Raw genomic sequence first — 20,998 nt, 5'->3', positions numbered from 1 at the left:
ATATCTACAAAGTCCCTCCATCAGTGATGGCCTTTAGCCATCTTGCTCACACTCCCATGACTTTCACTGTCCTTATTCCACATCTTGAACAGAATAATTCTACTGATTGTGTATCTGGTATTGTGGAACATTCGGAGCCGCTTGCGGTCACTGCTGAGAACAAGCTATCTCACACAGGATACTAAAATGCTCTGGTCAGTCCCAAATTTGAAAGGATCTCAGAGTCCATGAACTTGGTTAGGGTTCTTAGCACATTTGATTCCATGCCCTCAACTTGCTCTGTCTGACAGAAACCATCCAATACTAGAAACTTGTCATCCATACACATACCTTCTTGTCCTGTTTGAAAGGATTCCCGAACGTATGGAGCCGCTTCGGTTGGTCTGGGTCAATCTCACGAAGAGGAGGGGGCATAAGTTTCAAATATTCTTGATAGTTGCCCATCTGTGCCACAGGAATGCTGTGCAGATAATCTGAAATAAAGGTGGCAGTAACTGCATAACGATTTGTATAGCAGCATGTACATTTGAAAGCGTGTGTTTTACAAATCGTCCCCAGTTTACAAAACCCAACTAATCTGCAGCTCGTACATACAACAAGGTTTTCAGAGACCGGATTTGCGAATAACTGCAGGTTATTCTTTTTGACACTAGTTGGACCTTTGCTCCATCAAACCTAAGAAAATATTTTCATTAGCAACTGTTTACTGTGTCCTCTTATCTAGTTAGACTCATGCCACCTGGACCAGCCAATTATGGAATCAGGAAATATTCCAGTGAAATTCTTGGCAATATCAGTGCTTCTGCTGTTATACCTAATACAACAGTGTTGGATTTGCACCCTCAAATAGGAAGTAATCTTCCTCACCTTTCCAACAAAATGTTGTATTTTGCATTTACCCATGTTGATTTTATTTGAAAACTATTTGCCCATTCTACCAGACTATTGATATCATCTTTCAGTTTGTTATAATCCTACTCAATACCTATCTTCCCCATTATGATATATATTAAAAAATTGAGCTTTTGATTCCAAAGCTGATATTGCTAATCTAAATTGTCAACACAACATTTAGAAGAGAAATCTCTTCTCCTATACTGAAATCCTCTTGTTATGAAGGCATAGGCATATATGCTTAGAGATCTAGGCATGTGTATTGAAAATATTGAAACAGCAGGACTGCCCGAAACACTTAGTATTCCCTACACTTTCTGTTTAAATGATCTCGAGTAAAGTAAAGGTTCAGAAATTGATGAAAAGTGAAAAATCCATGAAGTTCTGATGAAGCTGCATTGATCATTAATTAATGCCATTACTGGAACACTGCATCCACTTCTCGTGACTTGACCTCAGGAAGGATGGGAAGTTTCTACAAAAATCAAAAAACAAAGGAGTTGAGCGGAGAGGTTAGACTGGAGAAGCTGGGGTTGTTCTCTCTGGAGTAGAGGAAACTCGGAGCTGAAAATGCTGAAAATAATCAGGTCAGGCAACATCTGTGGAAAGACAACATTTGAGGTAACATTTCTGATTGAAGAGCTTTTCGGCAGAACTGGGCAAGAGAGAAAATCAATTTGTTTTAACACTGGTGTGATTAACTCCAACTAACTGCCAGAGCTAAGTATTTACAGAATAGATTAATTTAAAGATTTACCATAAACAAATTAAATAGCAAACACGGTGGACTTGAGGACCCAGGGTCAGTAAATTGAGTGTCAGAGTCAACTTCAGGTACAATTAGGAAACCTACTTTGAATTCATACCTATCATGGAACGATTTAGATCTTCAGATTATTACTCTGCATTACTAGTCTAGTTTCTTAATCATCAAATAATGCTATTGAGAGGAAATTGGATTAAATATCCTGCTCAAAAAGCAGCAGACAGTCTTTTTTGCTTATAAAGTATTCTATTACTGAGTTTACAATGTTATGGAAATGAACATGTAGAAACAGCTTTCAGCAGCACTGTTAAAACAGTACAGCTATAAGAGCAATTCTGATATATTCTCTTGGGTTTTGCCTAGCACCACCAGCATCCAGCTCAGTGGGACCAGCCTACTCTCCTTCAACTTTTAATTGTCTGACTGCACCAAAGGATTTCCAGCTCCGACTTCCTTTTTCATATTACCTGAACGCAATGGAACCTACCTCCAAATGAACGAAAGCAATACTCAGTGCCACCATTCACCACTTCTTTCTCCATCCCCATCACCTTTAACTGACTGAACCCAGATTTTCTACACAGATTAACTCATCTTCAAGGTAGACAAAAAATGCTGGAGTAACTTAGCGGGTGAGGCAGCATCTCTGGAGAGAAGGAATAGGCGATGTTTCGGGTCGAGACCTTTCTTCAGACTGATGTCAAGGGCGGGACAAAGATAGATAGTAAGACTAGTGGGAGAACTGGGAAGGGGAGGAGGAGGGGATGGTGAGAGATGTTATAACTTCAGATAGCCCTTGCTTTCTCTCCATCCCCTCCCCCCTCCCAGATCTTCCACTTCATACTGTCTCCGCCTATATTCTATCTTTTCCAGCATTTTGTGTCTACCTTTGATTTTATCAGCATCTGCAGTTCTTTCTTACACTTAACTCATCTCCAACACATTGTATCAAACCTGGCCCCCTTTTCAGTTGACAATGTGCAAAACAGATTTAGGAGTTATCCCAGGATCATTTTCCTTACCTTCGTCTTGGCCTTGAATCAATTTCTGCGTAGTTTTCAGTAGATTTGATCTCATTCTAGTTAGCTGGTCCAACAGGCTCCGGCGAGGAATGTCGTAAGCATTCCGGTAAGTCTGAGGCTTAACATCCTATGTTTTGAAGACAAGGCCGCGTTTAAATAGAATTTTCATAGACAAAATGTCAATTACAATTTTACTCAAAATGCTTCACAATGCAATAGTCGCTATCAGAACACAAAAAGCAAACTATTTCTGCAGACATTAACAAATGGAAGTTTAATTTACCTTGTTTAGGATTGCTATCTGAAAGCCAGCAAACTCCTTCATGCTCAGCTCCAAGGGCCTGAGAGGCACTTCCCCTGTGATTCCTTGCAGCAGTTGCTTAAAATCTTTGCGATGTGCCAAAGACAGTACACTGGATTGGTTCTTAACTTTGATTCCCAGCTCTTGTGGAGTCTTTTTGCCAACAGATGAAATTATACGATCTGATTCCATTTTGGCCTGAAACACATAAAACTGCAGATTGGAATCTGAAACAAAAATGGAATGCTGGAAGAACTCAGTCAAGCAGCATTTGGAAAAGAGAACTCAGTTAATGTTTCAAGTGAGCAGAATTTGGTTAAGATTTTGCAGCAACTAAACATTTGCTACCTTATTCACATCACTCCAACAATATTTGTTTTCATGTCATACAAAAGTGAACATGGTTACCTTCTTTTCTCTTCGCAAATCTCACACCTCCTCACACCTTCTCCCCTCCCCATACAATAATCAATCAAACCCAATAGTTCTTCCTCACAAAGGACTGACTGCCCTGAAAATATTAAGATCCTGTTTCATTTTACATTCAGAGCTCGAAAGAAAACACAGAATATGATTTCATGCCAGTGTATGTGTTCTACCCAAGCCTTATCTCATCTTCTGAAGAATTCTGACCCGATACATCACCTATCCATGTTCTCCAGAGATGCTGCCTATGTATTTTTCTTTGCTATCTTTGAATCCCATCTTTGCTCATCTAACATTTCTTTGATTTCATTTTCCCCAACTGCATTTATTGTTGTGGCAGCAAGTTCCTCATTCTCACTATTCTCTCGAAAAAGTTGCTCCATCTGTAATCACTACTTGATTTTTCAATACTTTCGTATATCGTTAACCTCTGGTCCTGCCCTACTCCACAATAGCACATATTCTGTTAAACACCAAGAAAGAGTTGCTCTGACCATTAACACCAATTTACAATAATCGCATGTTTTTATTTTCTCCACTTTACCAGCAACAGCATCCCCTCCCAGCCCAGATTCTACCATCACCCACAAAGAATAATTTACAGCGGCCAATTTTCACATCTTTGGATGTGGGAGATAATAGGAACACCCAGAGAAAACCCACAAGGTGGTAGGAAGAAGCTTCAAGCTCCACCCAAGGTCGGGATTTGACCTGGGTCTCTAGTCCCGTAAGATGTGGTTCTACTAACTGCACCACCTCTCCTTCTTCTAAACTCGAATGAATATAGACCCAATCTGTCCACATAAGGCAATCCATTCATATCCATACTTATGGGCCTGTCCCACTTAGGCAACTGCAGGAGACTATGCGGTTGCCACATGTTCGTGGGTAGTTGCGGGGGAGTCGCCTTCATGGTCGTGAAGAGTTCCTACATTCTGGGAACGAGTCGCGGCTTCATGTTGAAAAATTAGCCGCGACCAGAATGAAGCCGCCATGGAGAGTAATGAGAATTCTCGTGCCGTAGGTGGGTCGCCAGGAGGTCGAAGGTTGTCGTAGGATGTAACCAGTGCTGACTGGTGAATTGCATTGGCTCATTGGGGGAAAAAAAACATAAGCAGTAGTTTTCAGAACCAAGGATAACGGACCGGTAATGTTAATGTCCGCTTAGCTTCACAGCCGTGTATTCCCCGTACACTGTGTTTTCACCGTACAGCGCCAACCTTCCTGTTCATCGCGGGGTGTGTCTGTATGACATTGGCTTTACACTGTGTAAATTTAACTGAGACAGCGCGCCCCCCCCCGCTTGCCTGTCCCCACTTAACGGGCTGGTGGAGGTGAAGGAGGAGGAAGGAGGGAGGGTGTGTGTGTGTGCGCGCGTGTGTGCGTGTCAGTCACCGTTTTTTCAGTCGCCTAAAAAAATTGCCTAAGTGGGACAGGCCCATAACTCTCAACCACAACATCCAGAATCTGACCAAGTGAAAAAGGGCAGGATATATTCAAAAAGCAGGGGTAAAATCTGAGAGTTAGGTTTGATATTGTCACATCCATATATGCACACCGCCCACTGAGAGAGACAGGGGCTAACCATGACCCCAAAGTTGCAACAAATTATCTCAAATTACTGGTCAATTGTAGTCTCTTCATAGTTCAGATCAGTTACTGGCCCTGCAACTTTCAACTGCTGTCACGGTAACAGTATATCGTTGCACCACTATTGCCTGCCCCCACACCTTGTCTCCCCACGCCCACAGCCAACCCATGCACACAAATAACCTGTACCATTGCCCCTGCTGATGGGGACAACTTTTGCAATGCCCTGCGGCAGCTTGCCCCGTGCCAAACACAGAGAAAGCATTTACCTGTTGGCTAAGTTTCTTGAGGTAAGAAATAACACTGTAACTTAGTCCACAATCCATGCTGTTATCACTGATTAAGTTGGGAGCTCCCATCATTCGTAATGCTTTTTTCAATGGCTGCAAACCATACATGCAAGAACAAGACATGAGAAGAGAGGATGACAAATTATATAAATCATCTTTGTATGATTTTGTTAATGATCACAAATAGGTAAGATTTTTTAATAAACATTTTGAAATCATGCAACATTAATTGCTGGGCATTTCTCACAATTGTGCAGGATGGGGAGCACACAGTGAAAGTGAGACGGACTGTGGCCCACTGTGGCAGTGGGTCTCCAGGGCCAGCTGCATGCAGCACGGGGAGGGTGTAATGACCAGCTGAGCATACTTTAACCCTCAGGTCTCAGTATTCCGAAATAACTAAACAGTATAAGCTCTATCACTGCAACAGAGCAACAACTTAGTAGAGAGCAAGTCAGGATAGTGGTAATGCTAAGAACAAGTCACCTCAATGCATTACTGTGAAGTAATATAGAAAACAGGAGGTCATTTATCCTTCAGCTCAGTTCCACCATTCAATGTCATCAAGGCTGATCAACCACTTCAGTCCCTCTCCCCATGCTTTTCCCATATCCCTCAATCCCTTTAAGCAATTCTCTTGAATGTATTTAACGAATTGGTCACCACTGTCTTCTGTGGCAGTTTGTTCCACAGGTTCCGTAACTTCTGAGTGAAGAAATTACTCTTGATCTCAATTCCAAGTGCAATACCTCAAATCTCCAGCCATTGATACCAATTTATAATATTTTGATTTGGCCACATTTGGAATATTGAGTGTAGTATGGTCACACTACCGGGAGGATGTAGAGGCTTTGGAAAAAGTTCAGAGGAGGTTTACCAGAATGTTGCCAGGATTAGGGGCATCGGCTACAGGGAGAGAATGGACTGACTTGGATTATTTTCTCCAGAATGGCGGGAAGTTGCGGGGCACCCTGATAGAAGTATATGAAATTATGAGGCAGAGTCAGGGTAGACAGTTAGCACACTTTGCCCGGGGTGGAAAAATCAAATACTAGAGGCCATAGCCTTAATGTGAGAGTCAAAGTTCAAAGTACATGCATGGGGCATGTATTATTTTTAAAACAGAGGGTGGTGAGTGCCTGCAACAGCTGCCATGGATGGTGGTGGTGCTCACCCTAGATGTTGGACCAAATAGTCCTTTCCATGCTGTAAGATTTTATTATTCTTTTTGAGACGAACGGCAAGGCAATAGAAATAAAGTAGCAGTTTTAAAGTAGGTGCAGGAATAGGATACCTAATTATTAAGTATGTGAAGGCAACAAAGGCACAATTTCCTGAATAACCTCCTACTGTACCATTATATTATTCCTAGATATTACGTTGGAATCCACTTTTAACATTTTAATATAAATACTGCAACCCATGTAATGTTAGATGTAGCAGCTCTACACTGCATTTGCATTATTCAACAGCCCTGCACAAACATTACCAGCAAAGATCATAGAGCGGAGCAAGATACTCCACTCCTGCCTAATCCAATGCACTGAGGTGTAGTGCGTAACGGCCACCATCTCAGAACCAGTGATGGACGGGGCAATGTTCACAACTTTTTGCAGTCTTTTCCGCTCCTGGGCGTTCCAAGTTGCCGAACCAGGCCATGATGCAACCAGTCAATATGTTATCTACTGTACACCATCAAGAGAATCCTCTCAGACATACTAAATCTCCGTAATCTTCTCATGAAGTAGAGGCGTTGATGTGTTTTATTTATAATTGCATCAGTGTGCTGGACTCTGCACGTCTTTGGAATATGGGATGAAACAGAAGCAACTGGTGAAAACCCTCGCGGTCACATGGAGAATGTACAAACTCCGTACAGACAGCAAACCTAGTCGGGATCGAACCCAGGTCTCTGGTGCTGTAACTCCACCGTTGCACCACCGTGCCGCCCAAACTATATGCCAAACTTTAAAGTGCTGAAAATGTTGCTGAAACAAGTTGCTATGAATCTATGTGTAGGAAGGAACTGCAGATGCTGGTTTAAACTGAAGGTAGACACAAAATTCTGGAGTAACTCAACAGGACAGACTGCATCTCTGGAGAGAATGTCTCGACCTGAAACGTCACCACACCCTTTTCTCCAGAGACGCTGTCTGAACCGCTGAGTCACTCTAGCTTTTTGGCTCTATCTTTGCTATGAATCTATTCAGTTTCCTTCAGTTTTAGCACAGTATTGGAGAATATTTATTTATATGTAAATCTGAACCGATTTTTTCAAAGGGACACTAAAATGTTTGATAATCATTTATAGTAATTTATACGTAATTTTCATATCCAAAATATTCCAAAGATGTTTGGCTTTGTACGGCCTGTTTAAAAAAAATGCACCTGATGTGGAGGGAGTGATTGAGAAAGTGGGAAAACTTGGAACTAATGTCAACGGTTGATTGATGGTTGACATGGACTCAGTGGGCCTGTTTCTGTGTTGTATCTCGAAATAAAACTATATATAACTTAATAACCCTGTAGAATTTGAAATGGTCATGCAAACTTGCAATGAAGCATGAAATTAGTCACCAGGAGATTAGAAAAAGTATTTTAAGAGACAGCAAAAATTCCCCCTCCCTCTTATTACCATATCAGTATTAATAATCCTATCCGTACAAAGACTAAAAATGCCTAAACTAATTCAGCTGTAAACTGTGAAATCCAATAGCCTATTGTGACACGGTGAATAAAAATATAATTATTTATTATTTTGAGATCTCTTACAAGAACAACATGAAAGTTGCTTTTCCACCTTTATTTGTTTTTAGGCTGGATTAAGAATAAATAGGACTGTGAACAGAGCTTATGAATTCTATTTCCATTCCTATATACTACATATACATTACCATTTACATTTACCGCTAGCTTCTATTTAATATTAGCAACCTATAATTAGGTTGTTGTAGACTGCACATGTTTCTTCCTAAATCATAAGGAGAAATTAGCTTCATATTTTCCCATAAAACTAAGAAATATTGTACCCCTGTAGTCTTCTCTGGATGAGTATGTACATATATTGATGTCAAACAGCAACATTAGAACAAAATTATTTTGTTCTCCTTCGATGTGGCGCTGCCCTCTGAGAACTCCGTCTGCTCTATGATCTTTGCTGAGAACAAAGCTGGCAAAGCATTGTCTCTCTTTTACAATATGTATGATGCACATATTTAAATTGTGGTTTTCCAATCACTGATGTGACCACTGGTCGGAGTTGGAAACAGTGGCTATTGAAAAGACACACCCATAAACAATATGGATAATTGTAAATGACATCTGCGCCTCCGCATTTACGAATGTTTCATACAATAAAGCTGATATAAGGTACATAGGGTGGGTAGCTATTAATTCTAGACAACAGATTAAAAAAATAATCTAACCTCATTAAATTCACTCAGGGTGTATTGTGATGTGTTCTACTGTATGAAGTGTACAGCAACACTTGCACTTCCAGAGTGGTCTATCGTGTAGTTTCTTCAGCGGACCATAAATTAATTTTAAGAGCAAAACAAAGTGCTGGAGAACTCAGCAGGTCAGGCTGGATCTACGGAGCGTCCGAAGAAGGGTCTCGACCCAAAACGTCACCTATTCCTTCTCTCCAGAGATGCTGCCTGACCCGCTGAGTTACTGCGGCATTTTGTGTCCATCTATGGAGGGAATGGCTAGGCAACGTTTAGGGTCGGGTCCCTTCTTCAGACATTTTGTTACGGGGTTCGGAAAGATCGAAAGTTTCGCTTGTATTTAAATATGTTACGAATATAACTAGTAGTGTGTGAGAAAATCCCATGAGCCATAATTGCCACATACATACCCAAAAGTAGAAATGTAGAAAGTTACAGTACATTAAAAAAATATATATATTACAATATATATATTTGTTGTCTCCTTGTACCAATCAAACGCTAAGTTAAAAACTCTATATTTTGAAAATGGGCGAAGCAAAAAGTAGCATGAAAGGCTTATCCTAAAATAATTAATCGGAAGGGTGTGATTTTCAGTTAGGACGTCTTTATCATTCAGTCAGTGAGTTGCAGATGTAGATGTGGACGACATGACGGCTATCACGAGCACATCAGGATGGCTCAAAAAATTACCCATGACGTACTACGGCTTTTTTGCAGAGTGGAGTCTCTTGCTCCGCTCTATGATCTTTGATCACCAGTACTGATCTACACATTACCGTATTTCCTGGCAGTGAAGTCACACCTGCGTCGAAGGTGCCACATTTTGAGTGGATAAATTTTGAAAAAAAAAGGCTGGCAGGACAGGATCAAGGGTTTGGTTTAGTCCAAGGATCAGCAACCTTTTTTGCATAGATCGCTTGCGTCTCCGGGACTAGCTGCAGTTCCCAGGTCACCTGCGAGCTAGCTGCAGTTCCCAAGTCGCCTGCGAGCCCTGCGACTAGCTGCAGTTCCCAGGTCACCTGCAAGCCCCGGGTCTAGCTGCAGTTCTGCTGTCCGGTCCCGGCGGCCGTTCAGCCACTCAAGTTACTGAGTGAGTTTCTGGCATGATCCCCGACCCCCTCCTTCTCAACGCTCCTGCCCATCCTGCTGACCCAGGGCAGACTCCCCACACGCTGTGGAAAGAGCTCTCTTCCCCCACTGTAAAAGTGCTGTCCTTTTACAGCCGATGTACTGAGGGATAGCCAAGTCTATCTTTCTTGGCTAACAATCTAATCTTCGGCTTCCAAGACGCAGGTGAATTTTCGGGCCTTACTTTAGGGTAAAAATTAGCGTCTTCATTGTGGGAAATATGGCATATTCTGTCAACCCTAAACCAACACTAGCAACAAAGCATTTTCTAGGAACTGAATGTACATTGATCATTGGTATAACAGAAAACAGCAAAAGCTCAGCTTTTCAGCATTTACTACATACCACCATGTAGTAGGGAGGCATGGTCTTCAAGTAATTGTCAAAGGTTTGGCGCCACTTCAGATTTGGTTTTAGTTTATGAACTTTGAACAAATCATCTGTTGAGAATAATAATCTGATTAATTAACCCCCAATATAAATTATATAAAAGCAGTAGTTAATTCATTCAAACAACAGTTGGCAATAGTTTAATCAACAAAGATGTGGCTTGACGGCAATGATGTTACAAGATGAATTATTATTTAGTCATAGTTATAAGTACAGAAACATGCCCTTCAGACCAATTCATCCAACTAGTCTCATTCGCCTGTTTGGCTAATATCCCCCTCAACATGCACCTGTCCAAACATAATTTAAATATTGTAATTCAGTGTGTGATGTACCAGGTCCTGTGTGCCTCCCACTTTCCGAGTTTATTACTATTTGCCTTTCACTTTTTAGAGCCAAAGCAAACAACCTCAACATTTATCACATTATACTGCATCGTGCAAACATTTGCCTACTCACACAAATTGTCAAAAAATCACATGGGAACCCCTGTATCCTCCTCACTGATCACATTTTTCCTCCATTCCCTCCACCCCTAATATTGCCTCATTTGCAGATTTCAAAATGTTAATTTCCTTATTAAAATCATGGATTGATATTATGGATAGCCAGAACCCACACACTGCACACTGCAGCACCTGTACACTAAAAAAGATCCATACATTTCTTTAAAAAGGAACTGCAGATGCTGGAACAATCGAAGGAAAACAAAAATGCAGGAGAAACTCAGTGGGTGAGGCAGCATCTATGGAGCGAAGGAATGGGTGACGTTTCGGGTCGAGACCCTTCTTCAGACTGAAGGGTCTCGACCCGAAATGTCACCCATTCCTTTGCTCCATAGATGCTGCCTCACCCGCTGAGTATCTCCAGCATTTTTGTCTACCATACATTTCTTTCACTATTTTCTGTTAACTAATTCCCAATAAATACTAGTGTATTCACATGCATCAAATTTGCTCTCTAACTTCTTATACCATAAATGCCATGACTGGTTAATGCACTGCATAAATGCAGTGACTAGTGGGGTACCGCAATGCTCGGTGCTGGGACCGCAGCTATTTACAATACACATGAATGATTTAGATGAAGGGATTCAAAGTAACATTAGCAAATTTGCAGGTGACGCAAAGCTGGGTGGCAGTGTGAACTGCGAGGAGGATGCTATGAGAATGCAGGGTGACTTGGACAGGTTGGGTGAGTGGGCAGATGCATGGCAGATGCAGTTTAATGTGGATTAATGTGAGGTTATCCACTTTGGTAGCAAAAACAGGAAGGTAGATTACTATCGAAATGTCGCGTTTGCTCGCTGAATTTCATCAAAAGTAAGGCATTATTAACTTACTTTTGATGAAATTCAGCGAGCAAACGCGATAATTCCCGATATTTTGGATCTTAAAATCACCACGTCATTGTCAGTAAGCATGCAGCGCTTCAGCAGCACAGAAAATTTCAGCTCAAAAAATTTTCCATGTTTTTAAGATGTTGGAAAGTGCTTTTCAACAAGAGGAGCAAACTGAGAGGACCTTCTACAGTTGTATATCGGCCCGTAGGGGGGATGAGACCTTTGGTGAAATCACCTGGGCCCTAGTGAGTACACCTGGAGTATGGTGTGCAGTTTTAGTCCCCTAATTTGAGGAAGGACATTCTTGGTATTGACGGAGTGCAGCGTAGGTTTACACAGTTAATTCCTGGGATGGCGAGACTGTCATATGCTGAGAAAATGGCCTTGTATACTCTGGAGTTTAGAAGGATGAGAGGGAATCTTATTGAAACATATAAGATTATTAAGGGTTTGGACAAGCTAGAGGCAGGAATCATGTTCCCGATGTTGGGGGAGTCCAGAACCAGGGGCCAGTTTAGAATAAGAATAAGCCATTTAGAACGGAAACTAGGAAACACTTTTTCTCACAGTGAGTTGTGAGGCTGTGGAATTCTTTGCCTCAGAGGGCAGTGGAGGCCAGTTTTCTGGATACTTTCAAGAGAGAGCTAGATGGGGTTCTTAAAGATAGCGGAGTCAGGGGATATGGGGAGAAGGCAAGAACGGGGTACTGATTGGGGATGATCAGCCATGATCACATTGAATGACGGTGCTGGCTCGAAGGGCCAAATGGCCTACTCCTGCACCTATTGTCTATTGTTTATTGGTTGAGTGCTGTAGACCCGTACAACTCCAATCCTACCTCAGCCACAGAATACTATGGATCACCTCTTGCACTATTATGGACTTATTCTTTTCTAATTTTTTTTTTTTGTCTTTTTTCCTTTCACTGATTTGTAGAATGTGTAATTTATGTATAATTTATATATTATTTGTTTTTGTGCATTTGTCAGAGTTTATGTGCCTGCGAGCAAGATTTTTATTGTACCTGTAACTCAAGGTATTTGTGCTTATGACAAATTCGACTTTACTGGCACAGAAGATGCAACATGGCAAAAAGATCAAATGCGACCACTTGAACAGCAGCAACCACATATGACAGAGGCAAATAGTTATTTAAGATCGTTGATCATAAGTGATAGAAGAATTAGGCCGTTCGGCCTATCAAGTCTACTCCGCCATTCAATCGTGGCTGATCTATCTCTCCTTCCTGACCCCATTGTCCTGCCTTCTCCCCATAACCTCTGACACCCGTACTAATCATGTAGAAATGAGATGAACGTTATACTTGACAAACTACAGAAAATCTGGGAGCTGCTATAATTGCTAATTTTACTTGAACTAGAACAGAATCATTTTACTGACTAACAAAAATTGGAAGAATTGAGCAAAGTGGCAATTAATGGTTCCATAAGTCTCAATTGTTCACAGCTCAGCTTAAAATTTTGCATTTGCCTGACCAAACATGCCAAGTCTGCAAAGATCAGATCAGATGCCTCTACATCTGTGGAGGGATTGAATTCATTTTGCCTCCAGCCCCTCAATGTAATGCTCATGAATGCCATAATAATGCCAATCTTAGTCATTTGAATAACTATCTCAGTCCTGCAGGAGGAGTGTACTGGTAAACTAATAATTTTAATGTTTAAAATTATTTTTTAAGTTGTTTATGCCATTATTAATTCACTTTTTTTTGTAAGTTTTAATATCTGTTTGAATTATTTTTAACCGTCTTTCAACACTGTCGGAGGGCATCTGGTTCCAGGGGCTGAACCTCGGCTCACGCCACCTTGTAGCCCGTCTGCCATGTGAGTACCAAGGGTCTGCTCTTTCTGTCTTCTGCATCTGATAAGTGCAGGACAATGTCACAGACAGAGTTTGAACATCAAGGTTGATTCAGTATAATCTGTTCCTATTAAAAAGGCACGATAAATAAATCTACAGCAAGTTTAAATATTTGATTTAAATTCTTTGTTAACCGTTTTACTAAGTATATTACATTTGTGTACGTTTACAAACCAATAGTTGACATTGCATATGAACATACCAAGCTGTGGGAGTAGTACTGGGTAGTTGTAAGGCATTACAAAGAGATTCACACAGGTTAACGTTGTACTTGCTTTGAGGTAACCGAATGGATGTCCCAGGTCACTATATTTTCCACTACTGCTTACAAACACCTGGGGAAAAAGTTTGAAAGAAAATCAATCAAGCAATGTACTGCTTTATACAATTAATTAATGGTGTTATTTGAAAGGAAAAGGCAATGAAGATAAAATTTACACGGCCATGAGGAAAGAACAGGGAAGTCAAATTAATTTCAAATAGCTGGTACAGAACAATGAAATGAATGGCCTCACATTGTACTGAATGACTCCATTGTTTGCACAACTAGTGCAATCATAGTATTTATCACTGTTTTTGAATAAGGTTCAGTAATTTCAGACCGATTTATTTCAGGATCCTTGATTCTTTGGTGCCTTCCTCCAGATGAGAAGATGCTTTCATTATCCTACAGCCAAATCAAAGACAACCAATTTAATTCACATTTAGAGAGTCGGCATTTAAAACCAGCCCTAATTGTCCCTGAAGGTTACTATTGTTAGAGTCAATCACATTGATCAGTCTTGAGTCACATATCCATATAAGCAGACTTTCACTGAAATGAGCATGGTTGATGAGTGAGTGGTCTGAGAGTTTTGTGCTGAGAAATCTCACAGAGCAAGTATCAGAGGTAGCCTCCTGGCATGGGCTCCAGCTGGTAAAATCCCTGTCTGGAGACTGTGGCAATGCACAATAATGTAAAACACTTTCTGCAGATAAACAGATTTAAAAAGTTTTATTTTGAAAGTCATTCAGAAAAACACGTCACCCCCAAAAAGGCAACATGATTGCACCTTTCTTTTCAAGACAAAAGATCTTCCAGTCCCATGCCAAGAAGGCATTTGCTCCATGCCCATCAAGAACAGCCACTGCAAATCAAGTTCATGCACACCTATGTGTCTCTAATAAAAGTAAAATCTAAGAAGGAGGGTGTGGCAAAAATTGTTAATCAACAAATCTTATCACTGTGCTTGTTCCAGCTTCAATCTGTGTCAACAGAGATCTGTCTCACATTTCTCCAAATGTATACATGCAAATGAGAACAGTACACATGTACATTTTGGAGGTGAACCTGGATCTGAACTTGGGCCAAGATCAGATTCAGCTGCCCACAGTAGAATGGTTGCCGAACCCAGCTTCAGGCATATTCCTACAATCTACAAGCTGTCCATGCAATTAATTCCTGACTGATTCTTGGGATGTCAGGACTTTCATATGAAGAAAGACTGGATAGACTCGGTTTGTACTCGCTAGAATTTAGAAGATTGAGGGGGGATCATATAGAAACTTACAAAATTCTTAAGGGATTGGACAGGCTAGATGCAGGAAGATTGTTCCCGATGTTGGGGAAGTCCAGAACAAGGGGTCACAGTTTAAGGATAAGGGGGAAATCTTTTAGGACCGAGATGAGGAAAACTTTTTTCACACAGAGAGTAGTGAATCTCTGGAATTCTCTCCCGCAGAAGGTAGTTGAGGCCAGTTCATTGGCTATATTTAAGAGGGAGTTAGATGTGGCCCTTGTGGCTAAAGGGATCAGGAGGTATGGAGAGAAGGCAGGTACAGGATACTGAGTTGGATGATCAGCCATGATCATATTGAATTGTGGTGCAGGCTCGAAGGGCCGAATGGCTTACTCCTGCACCTATTTTCTATGTTTCTAATTATATGGGGCAAAAGCAGACTTTATGCTGGTGGTATTTGGGGTTGAGAAGTACTTGATGGCAGGGTAAACCCATCCCATACGCTGGATGCTGTGCACTATGGCTACAATAATAGTAGACTGGGAAGTCAAGGACCATCTTCAACAAAATGTAACAAGAGAGATTGTAATTAAGCCATTTAATGTATGCCACTCTCTCACTCACATCAATGATATAAATGGCAAGATAAATACTTCTACATGTGTAGGAAGGAACTGCTGATGCTGGTTTAAACCGAAGATAGACTCAATATGCTGGAATAATTCAGTACGACAGGCAGTATCTCTGGAGAGAAGGAATAGGTTCTCTCCTTCTCTCCAGAGATGCTGCCTGTCCCACTGAGTTACTTCAGCATTTTGTCTCTATAAACACTTCTAATGTTGCTCTGGGGATGCATATGTCAGGATATTTGAAGAACGGCTTGTTCCACTTCAAACAAAGTAGCACCTGGAACTGCAAAAGAGTCATTTTAATGAGGTGAAGATAGTCTTGAATGGATGTTTTAACAAGAGCAAGAGGACTCTAGCAGCATGGTATATGTAGATGTACATCACCCACCTGAGCGCTCTGCAGTTGTATAGCAGACAGCATTCCACTCCCTGTCAATATTACAGGAAGAATAAATATGAGCATGGCCTAAAGGAAATATCCATAGTCATAAATAAATACAGAATAAACAGTCACTGCTGCAGTAATGCACTTACCTGCCAGCAGGCGTGAGGAGATTTGCGCTCTAGAATGTACTGGGTCAAAGGTGAAGGTTCAAGTTCATATTTGTCAAAGGGTAATTTATCAATGACCATTGGATCACAATCAGCGCAGGAGAACCTTACCACAGGATGAGCAACACGTGGAGGCTGAGGATCAAACACAAGGCGCATGATTAGCGGTTACATATTTCTGTTGTAGATGAACAAAGGATATAGACAAAGTGAAGATGAATGGGATTCACATCGGAGGACGGGGTGGTATGAAGTGCACGCGCTTGTGCTGTAATACTCTATGCATCTACATTGAATTAAATTACCAGGATAGTATCCCCAAAAGGCCAGAATTCTTGAAGATAAGCAAAGTATTGGTTTAAATATCTGCCATTTCCTTGTTTCTGTTATTAATTCTCAATCTCCAGATCCCATACTTTCTACATATACATAGAACATTCTGCTGTTTGTTTTCACATTACATGCTCGTTTACTCTCATTTATTGGGCTTTTCAGCCTCCTAGTTCCTGACAATGCCGCTCACTGGTCCACTACCATGCATTAGCTTTTGAGTTGTGCACGCATTGGAGGATGCAGAATAGATTCATAATTATGCAGCCTAGATGAGGGGTCATTAGATATTTGGAGGCATTGACAAACTTGGATTGTTTTGTCTGGAAACAAGAGGCTATGGGGAAACCTGATAGAAGTATATAAAATTATTAGATGCATTGATAGGGGTCGACAGTCTCAGAGTGAAAATGTCTCAGAAATTGCCTTTTCTCAGAGTGAAAATGTCAAATACTAAATAGCATAGATTTTAGGTCAGGTCAGAGAGGGAAAGTTAAAAAGAGATGTGTTTGGCAACAAAGTTTTTAATTTTACAAAGTGATAGATGCCTGAAACATGCAGCCATGGGTGGAGGCGGAAGGAGATATGTTAGTGGCATTTAAGTGGTTTTAGATATGAAGGGAACGGAAGGATCTTGATTGTGTGCAGGCAGAAGAAACTAGTTCAATCTGTTGTCATGTCCAGGACAGAAAATGTGGGCCGAGGGGCCTGTTCCCATTCCACTTATCATTTCAATTTTACTACAGGTGGATCATTGTATTATAACACAAAAACAGGTCTTGGCGGACACCTTGCATATTCTACCATTTTAACATCCAGTCCCTTTGTGCCTCCATTCACCATCTTTTCCATGGATGTACAGTCTCTATACGCTTCCATCCCCATCAAGATGACCTTAGGACCCATTGTTTGTTTCTTGAACAATAATCCATGTGTGTGGGGTGGTAGTGTGTGTGGTTGTGTGTGGTTGTGTGTGTGTGTATGTGTGGCCGCAGGTCAACCCCCCGCCACCCCCCCCGCACAACTGCGCGCTGAGGGGACGGGACCCAACGGGTCCCACTTGGTCTAGTATTATACTAAAACTCTTCCCTTTGTTTCCGTGTGTTTGCAGGGTTGTGTTGGCTTTCTTTTAATCTCCTTAATTTGTATCTTCTTCCACAATGCTGGGCCACAGCCTTCCCATTTTTACACATGCTACTCACATTTTTTCCTTCGACGGGATAAATATTTTCCCGTCGCATTCCAACCTATATTTCCAAAGTTTAAGTTTTAATTATTCATTTAAAAAAATGAATTGCTTTTCAGTGGGAGACTCTTGCAACACTCTCCATTGATGATGTCAGTGCCAGCTCACGGACTTCCAATCACAATGGATCTCATTTACATATGACATCACAATGGGACAGGGGTAGGAGATTGCAATCTTCACACGATTCCACGAATGCAATCAACCTGTCGTGCACAATCAAATGAGATCAAATAGAACAAGTTGTCCTTCCCCCCCTCTCTGCCCCTCTGCCCCCCCCCCCCTCCCTCCCTCTCTGCCCCCCCCCCCCCCTCCCTCCCTCCCTCTCGAGGGAGTGGTGAGTATTGGGACCTATGGGTGAGTGGTGGAGTATTGAGTTTGGGGACCACCCCACCCCCCCTACACTTCAATCTCTAGCCCCCCCCCCCTCCCTCAATCTCTATCCCCCTCCCCCCCCTCTACCCTCTCCTCTCTACCCCCCCCCTCTCTCTCTCTCTAACTGCGCCTGCGCAGTTGGGGTCTATGCGTGTGGATAGGACGGGGGATGGGGAAAAGGAGCAAATTAACAATATTAATATAATATCAAGGGAGGGTTAGTGTGTGTGGGAGATGGTCAGTGTGTGTGTGACGCCGCAGGCCCCCCCCCCCCCCCCCACCCGCGTTGAGGGGACGGGACGGCATTTCCTTCCATTGCTACGCAGACGATACACAACTCTATCTCCCCCTGAAGCCCAAAAACCAATCAAATCTACTTAACCTTACCCACTGCCTCGAGGATATAAAGTGCTGGATGGCCCAGAACTTCCTCCAACTAAATGAGAGTAAGTCTGAGGTCATTCTTCTCGGCCCCTCGGATTCAATCAAAATGATAGCAGGCAGTCTTGGAAGCCTTACCCCACCACTCAAACCTCACGTCAAAAACCTCGGCGTGATATTTGACTCAGCACTGAAATTTGACAAACAAGTCAATGCCGTGGTAAAAGCTAGCTTCTTTCAGCTTCGGACGATAGCTAAAATAAAACAATTCCACCACTTTGATGACCTCGAAAAGATCATCCACACATTTATCTCCTCCCGCCTAGATTACTGCAACTCTCTTTACACTGGCATCAGCCAATCTTCCCTATCCCGCCTGCAACTGGTCCAAAACGCTACAGCGAGATTTCTGACGGGCACCCGAAAAAGGGACCTCATCACCCCGATTCTGGCCTCTCTCCACTGGCTCCCTGTGCGGTTCCGTATACATTTCAAGACCCTCCTTTATGTCTACAAAGCCCTCAATGGGCTTGCCCCCTCCTACATTAAAAGTCTTCTCACCCACCACTCCACCTCCAGGTCCCTCAGATCGGCCAACTGAATATCCCGCGGTCTAGGCATAAGCTTAGGGGCGACCGCGCCTTTGCGGTTGCAGCTCCTAGACTGTGGAACAGCATCCCCCTTCCCATCAGAACAGCATCCCCCTCCCATCGCCTCCATCGACTCCTTTAAGTCAAGACTAAAATCTTATCTATACTCCCAAACCTTTCCTGACGTCCACTGAGCGAGGGTTATATGTCTATATGTATGTAGTTTGTTTGTCTATACTATTCTTATAACAAATGTAAAGCACTTTGGCCAACGAGAGTTGTTTTTTAAATGTGCTATATAAATAAATGTGACGACTTGACTTGACTCCCACACTGTCTTTTGTAAGGATGCCATTCCTTTCCTCATCTCTGCACCATCTGTTCTCGACATAGGGCTGTTCAGGACTTCGAAACAATTTCCTTTTTTAGGAAATATAGCTTCTTCTCGACCGTGGTTGATGAAACCCTCACACCCGTCATCCATTTCCTTGATTTCTGCTCTCACCCTGCCTCCCCCCCCCCCCCCCCCCCCCCCAGATAGCGCAGAGGCAGAGTTTCCTTGGTAAGGCCCAATGATCTTACACCTCATTGAGCTCTCCATCCAAGATAACATTCAAGGTCAATCCTGCCAGCTGCTACACAATCGGACTACCTAACACATCAACCCCTCCTAACTATTTCTGTTTTACACAAGAACCCCTCTCTCCATGGCTCCCTAGTTTGCTCATTCACCCCCAACCCCAGACACTTTTCCCTGCAACCATGGGAGGTGCAACACGTGCGCCGAGACGTTCTCCCTCACCAGCATCCAGGGACCCACATAACCCTTCGAGCTGAATAATGTTTAAGAAGGAACTGCAGATGCTGGAAAATCGAAGGTAGACAAAAATGCTGGAGAAACTCAGCGGGTGAGGCAGCATCTATGGAGCGAAGGAAATAGGCAACGTTTCGGGTCGAGACCCTGAATAATGGATTCACCTGCAGCTCCTCCAAGTTCGTCAATTGCATTTGGTGCTTTCAATGCTGCCTCATCTACAAGTACCACTGCTCTGTCTACAATGGAGATCTTGTGTTCCTGATTTCAAGCCACGTTATTCCCACCCCATTCTGATCTGTCTTCCCTTGGCCACTTCCACTGGCAGGGTAAGGCCAAATGCAAGCTATAGGAACTGCACATATTGAAGAAGTGTCCCGACCCGAATCGTGGGTCAACCTTTTCCACCAGAGATGCTGCTTGACCCACTGAGTTACTTCAGCATTTTGTGTCTAACCTCATATTCCACTGGGTAGTCTACAGCTCAATGACATGAACATTGAATACCCCACTTTCAAGTAACCCACAATCCCTCTGTTCCATTCTCTCTCCTCTGACCCACCAAAGATCTCTCACACCCATCTCCCTTCCCATCCAGCCCACTCCATGGCCCATTTTCTTTCTTTTCGCCCGCTTATTCCATTTGCTTGTCATCCACACAGCCAACCAACTTGGCCCCTTATCCCCTACCCCTACTGTTCCAATTTGGCCATCTTAACTGTTTACACTCATCATCTTCCTTTCTATATCAAATACCACAATCTGCAGCCCTTTGTATCCATAATCACCTCCCAGCCAGTCACCATCCCCATCCTTCACTTGCTCCACATCACTCCATCTGCTCATCAATCTCTCCTCACCTAGATCTACCTTGACACCACTTTCAAGAGACTATGTACCTGTATTTCTAGATCCATCTGGGCTACAATACACCCTAGAGCCATGCCATTTACTGCAATGATCCAACCCTGGTTTGACATCTCAAAATGCAACATCTTACACTTGATTGAATTAAACTACATCAGCCATTCCTTGATAAAAATCTCTTTTACTGTCATCTGCAAACTTACAAATAACGCCTTGTGCATCTAGACTAGTATGGT

The 20,998-nt window shown here is 42.3% G+C and overlaps 1 protein-coding gene across 1 annotated transcript in view; it reads right to left on the bottom strand.

The window, feature by feature from the left end:
- Positions 1 to 20,998, bottom strand: part of ints6l (integrator complex subunit 6 like) — an 80,639-nt gene that overhangs the window by 20,669 nt on the left and 38,972 nt on the right. Inside the window, exons 8-14 of the mRNA XM_055644105.1 lie at positions 16,142 to 16,294; positions 13,682 to 13,814; positions 10,212 to 10,306; positions 5,269 to 5,382; positions 2,966 to 3,181; positions 2,683 to 2,809; positions 331 to 473 (exon numbers count right to left, since the gene is read on the bottom strand). Coding sequence (XP_055500080.1) covers positions 331 to 473; positions 2,683 to 2,809; positions 2,966 to 3,181; positions 5,269 to 5,382; positions 10,212 to 10,306; positions 13,682 to 13,814; positions 16,142 to 16,294 — 981 coding nt within the window. The remainder of the gene's footprint in view (positions 1 to 330; positions 474 to 2,682; positions 2,810 to 2,965; positions 3,182 to 5,268; positions 5,383 to 10,211; positions 10,307 to 13,681; positions 13,815 to 16,141; positions 16,295 to 20,998) is intronic.

Source organism: Leucoraja erinacea, chromosome 12 (genome assembly GCF_028641065.1).
Source record: "Leucoraja erinacea ecotype New England chromosome 12, Leri_hhj_1, whole genome shotgun sequence".
NCBI lineage: Eukaryota > Metazoa > Chordata > Chondrichthyes > Rajiformes > Rajidae > Leucoraja > Leucoraja erinaceus.
Note: the sequence above shows the minus strand (reverse complement) of the source record. Positions and strands in the feature narration are given on the sequence as shown.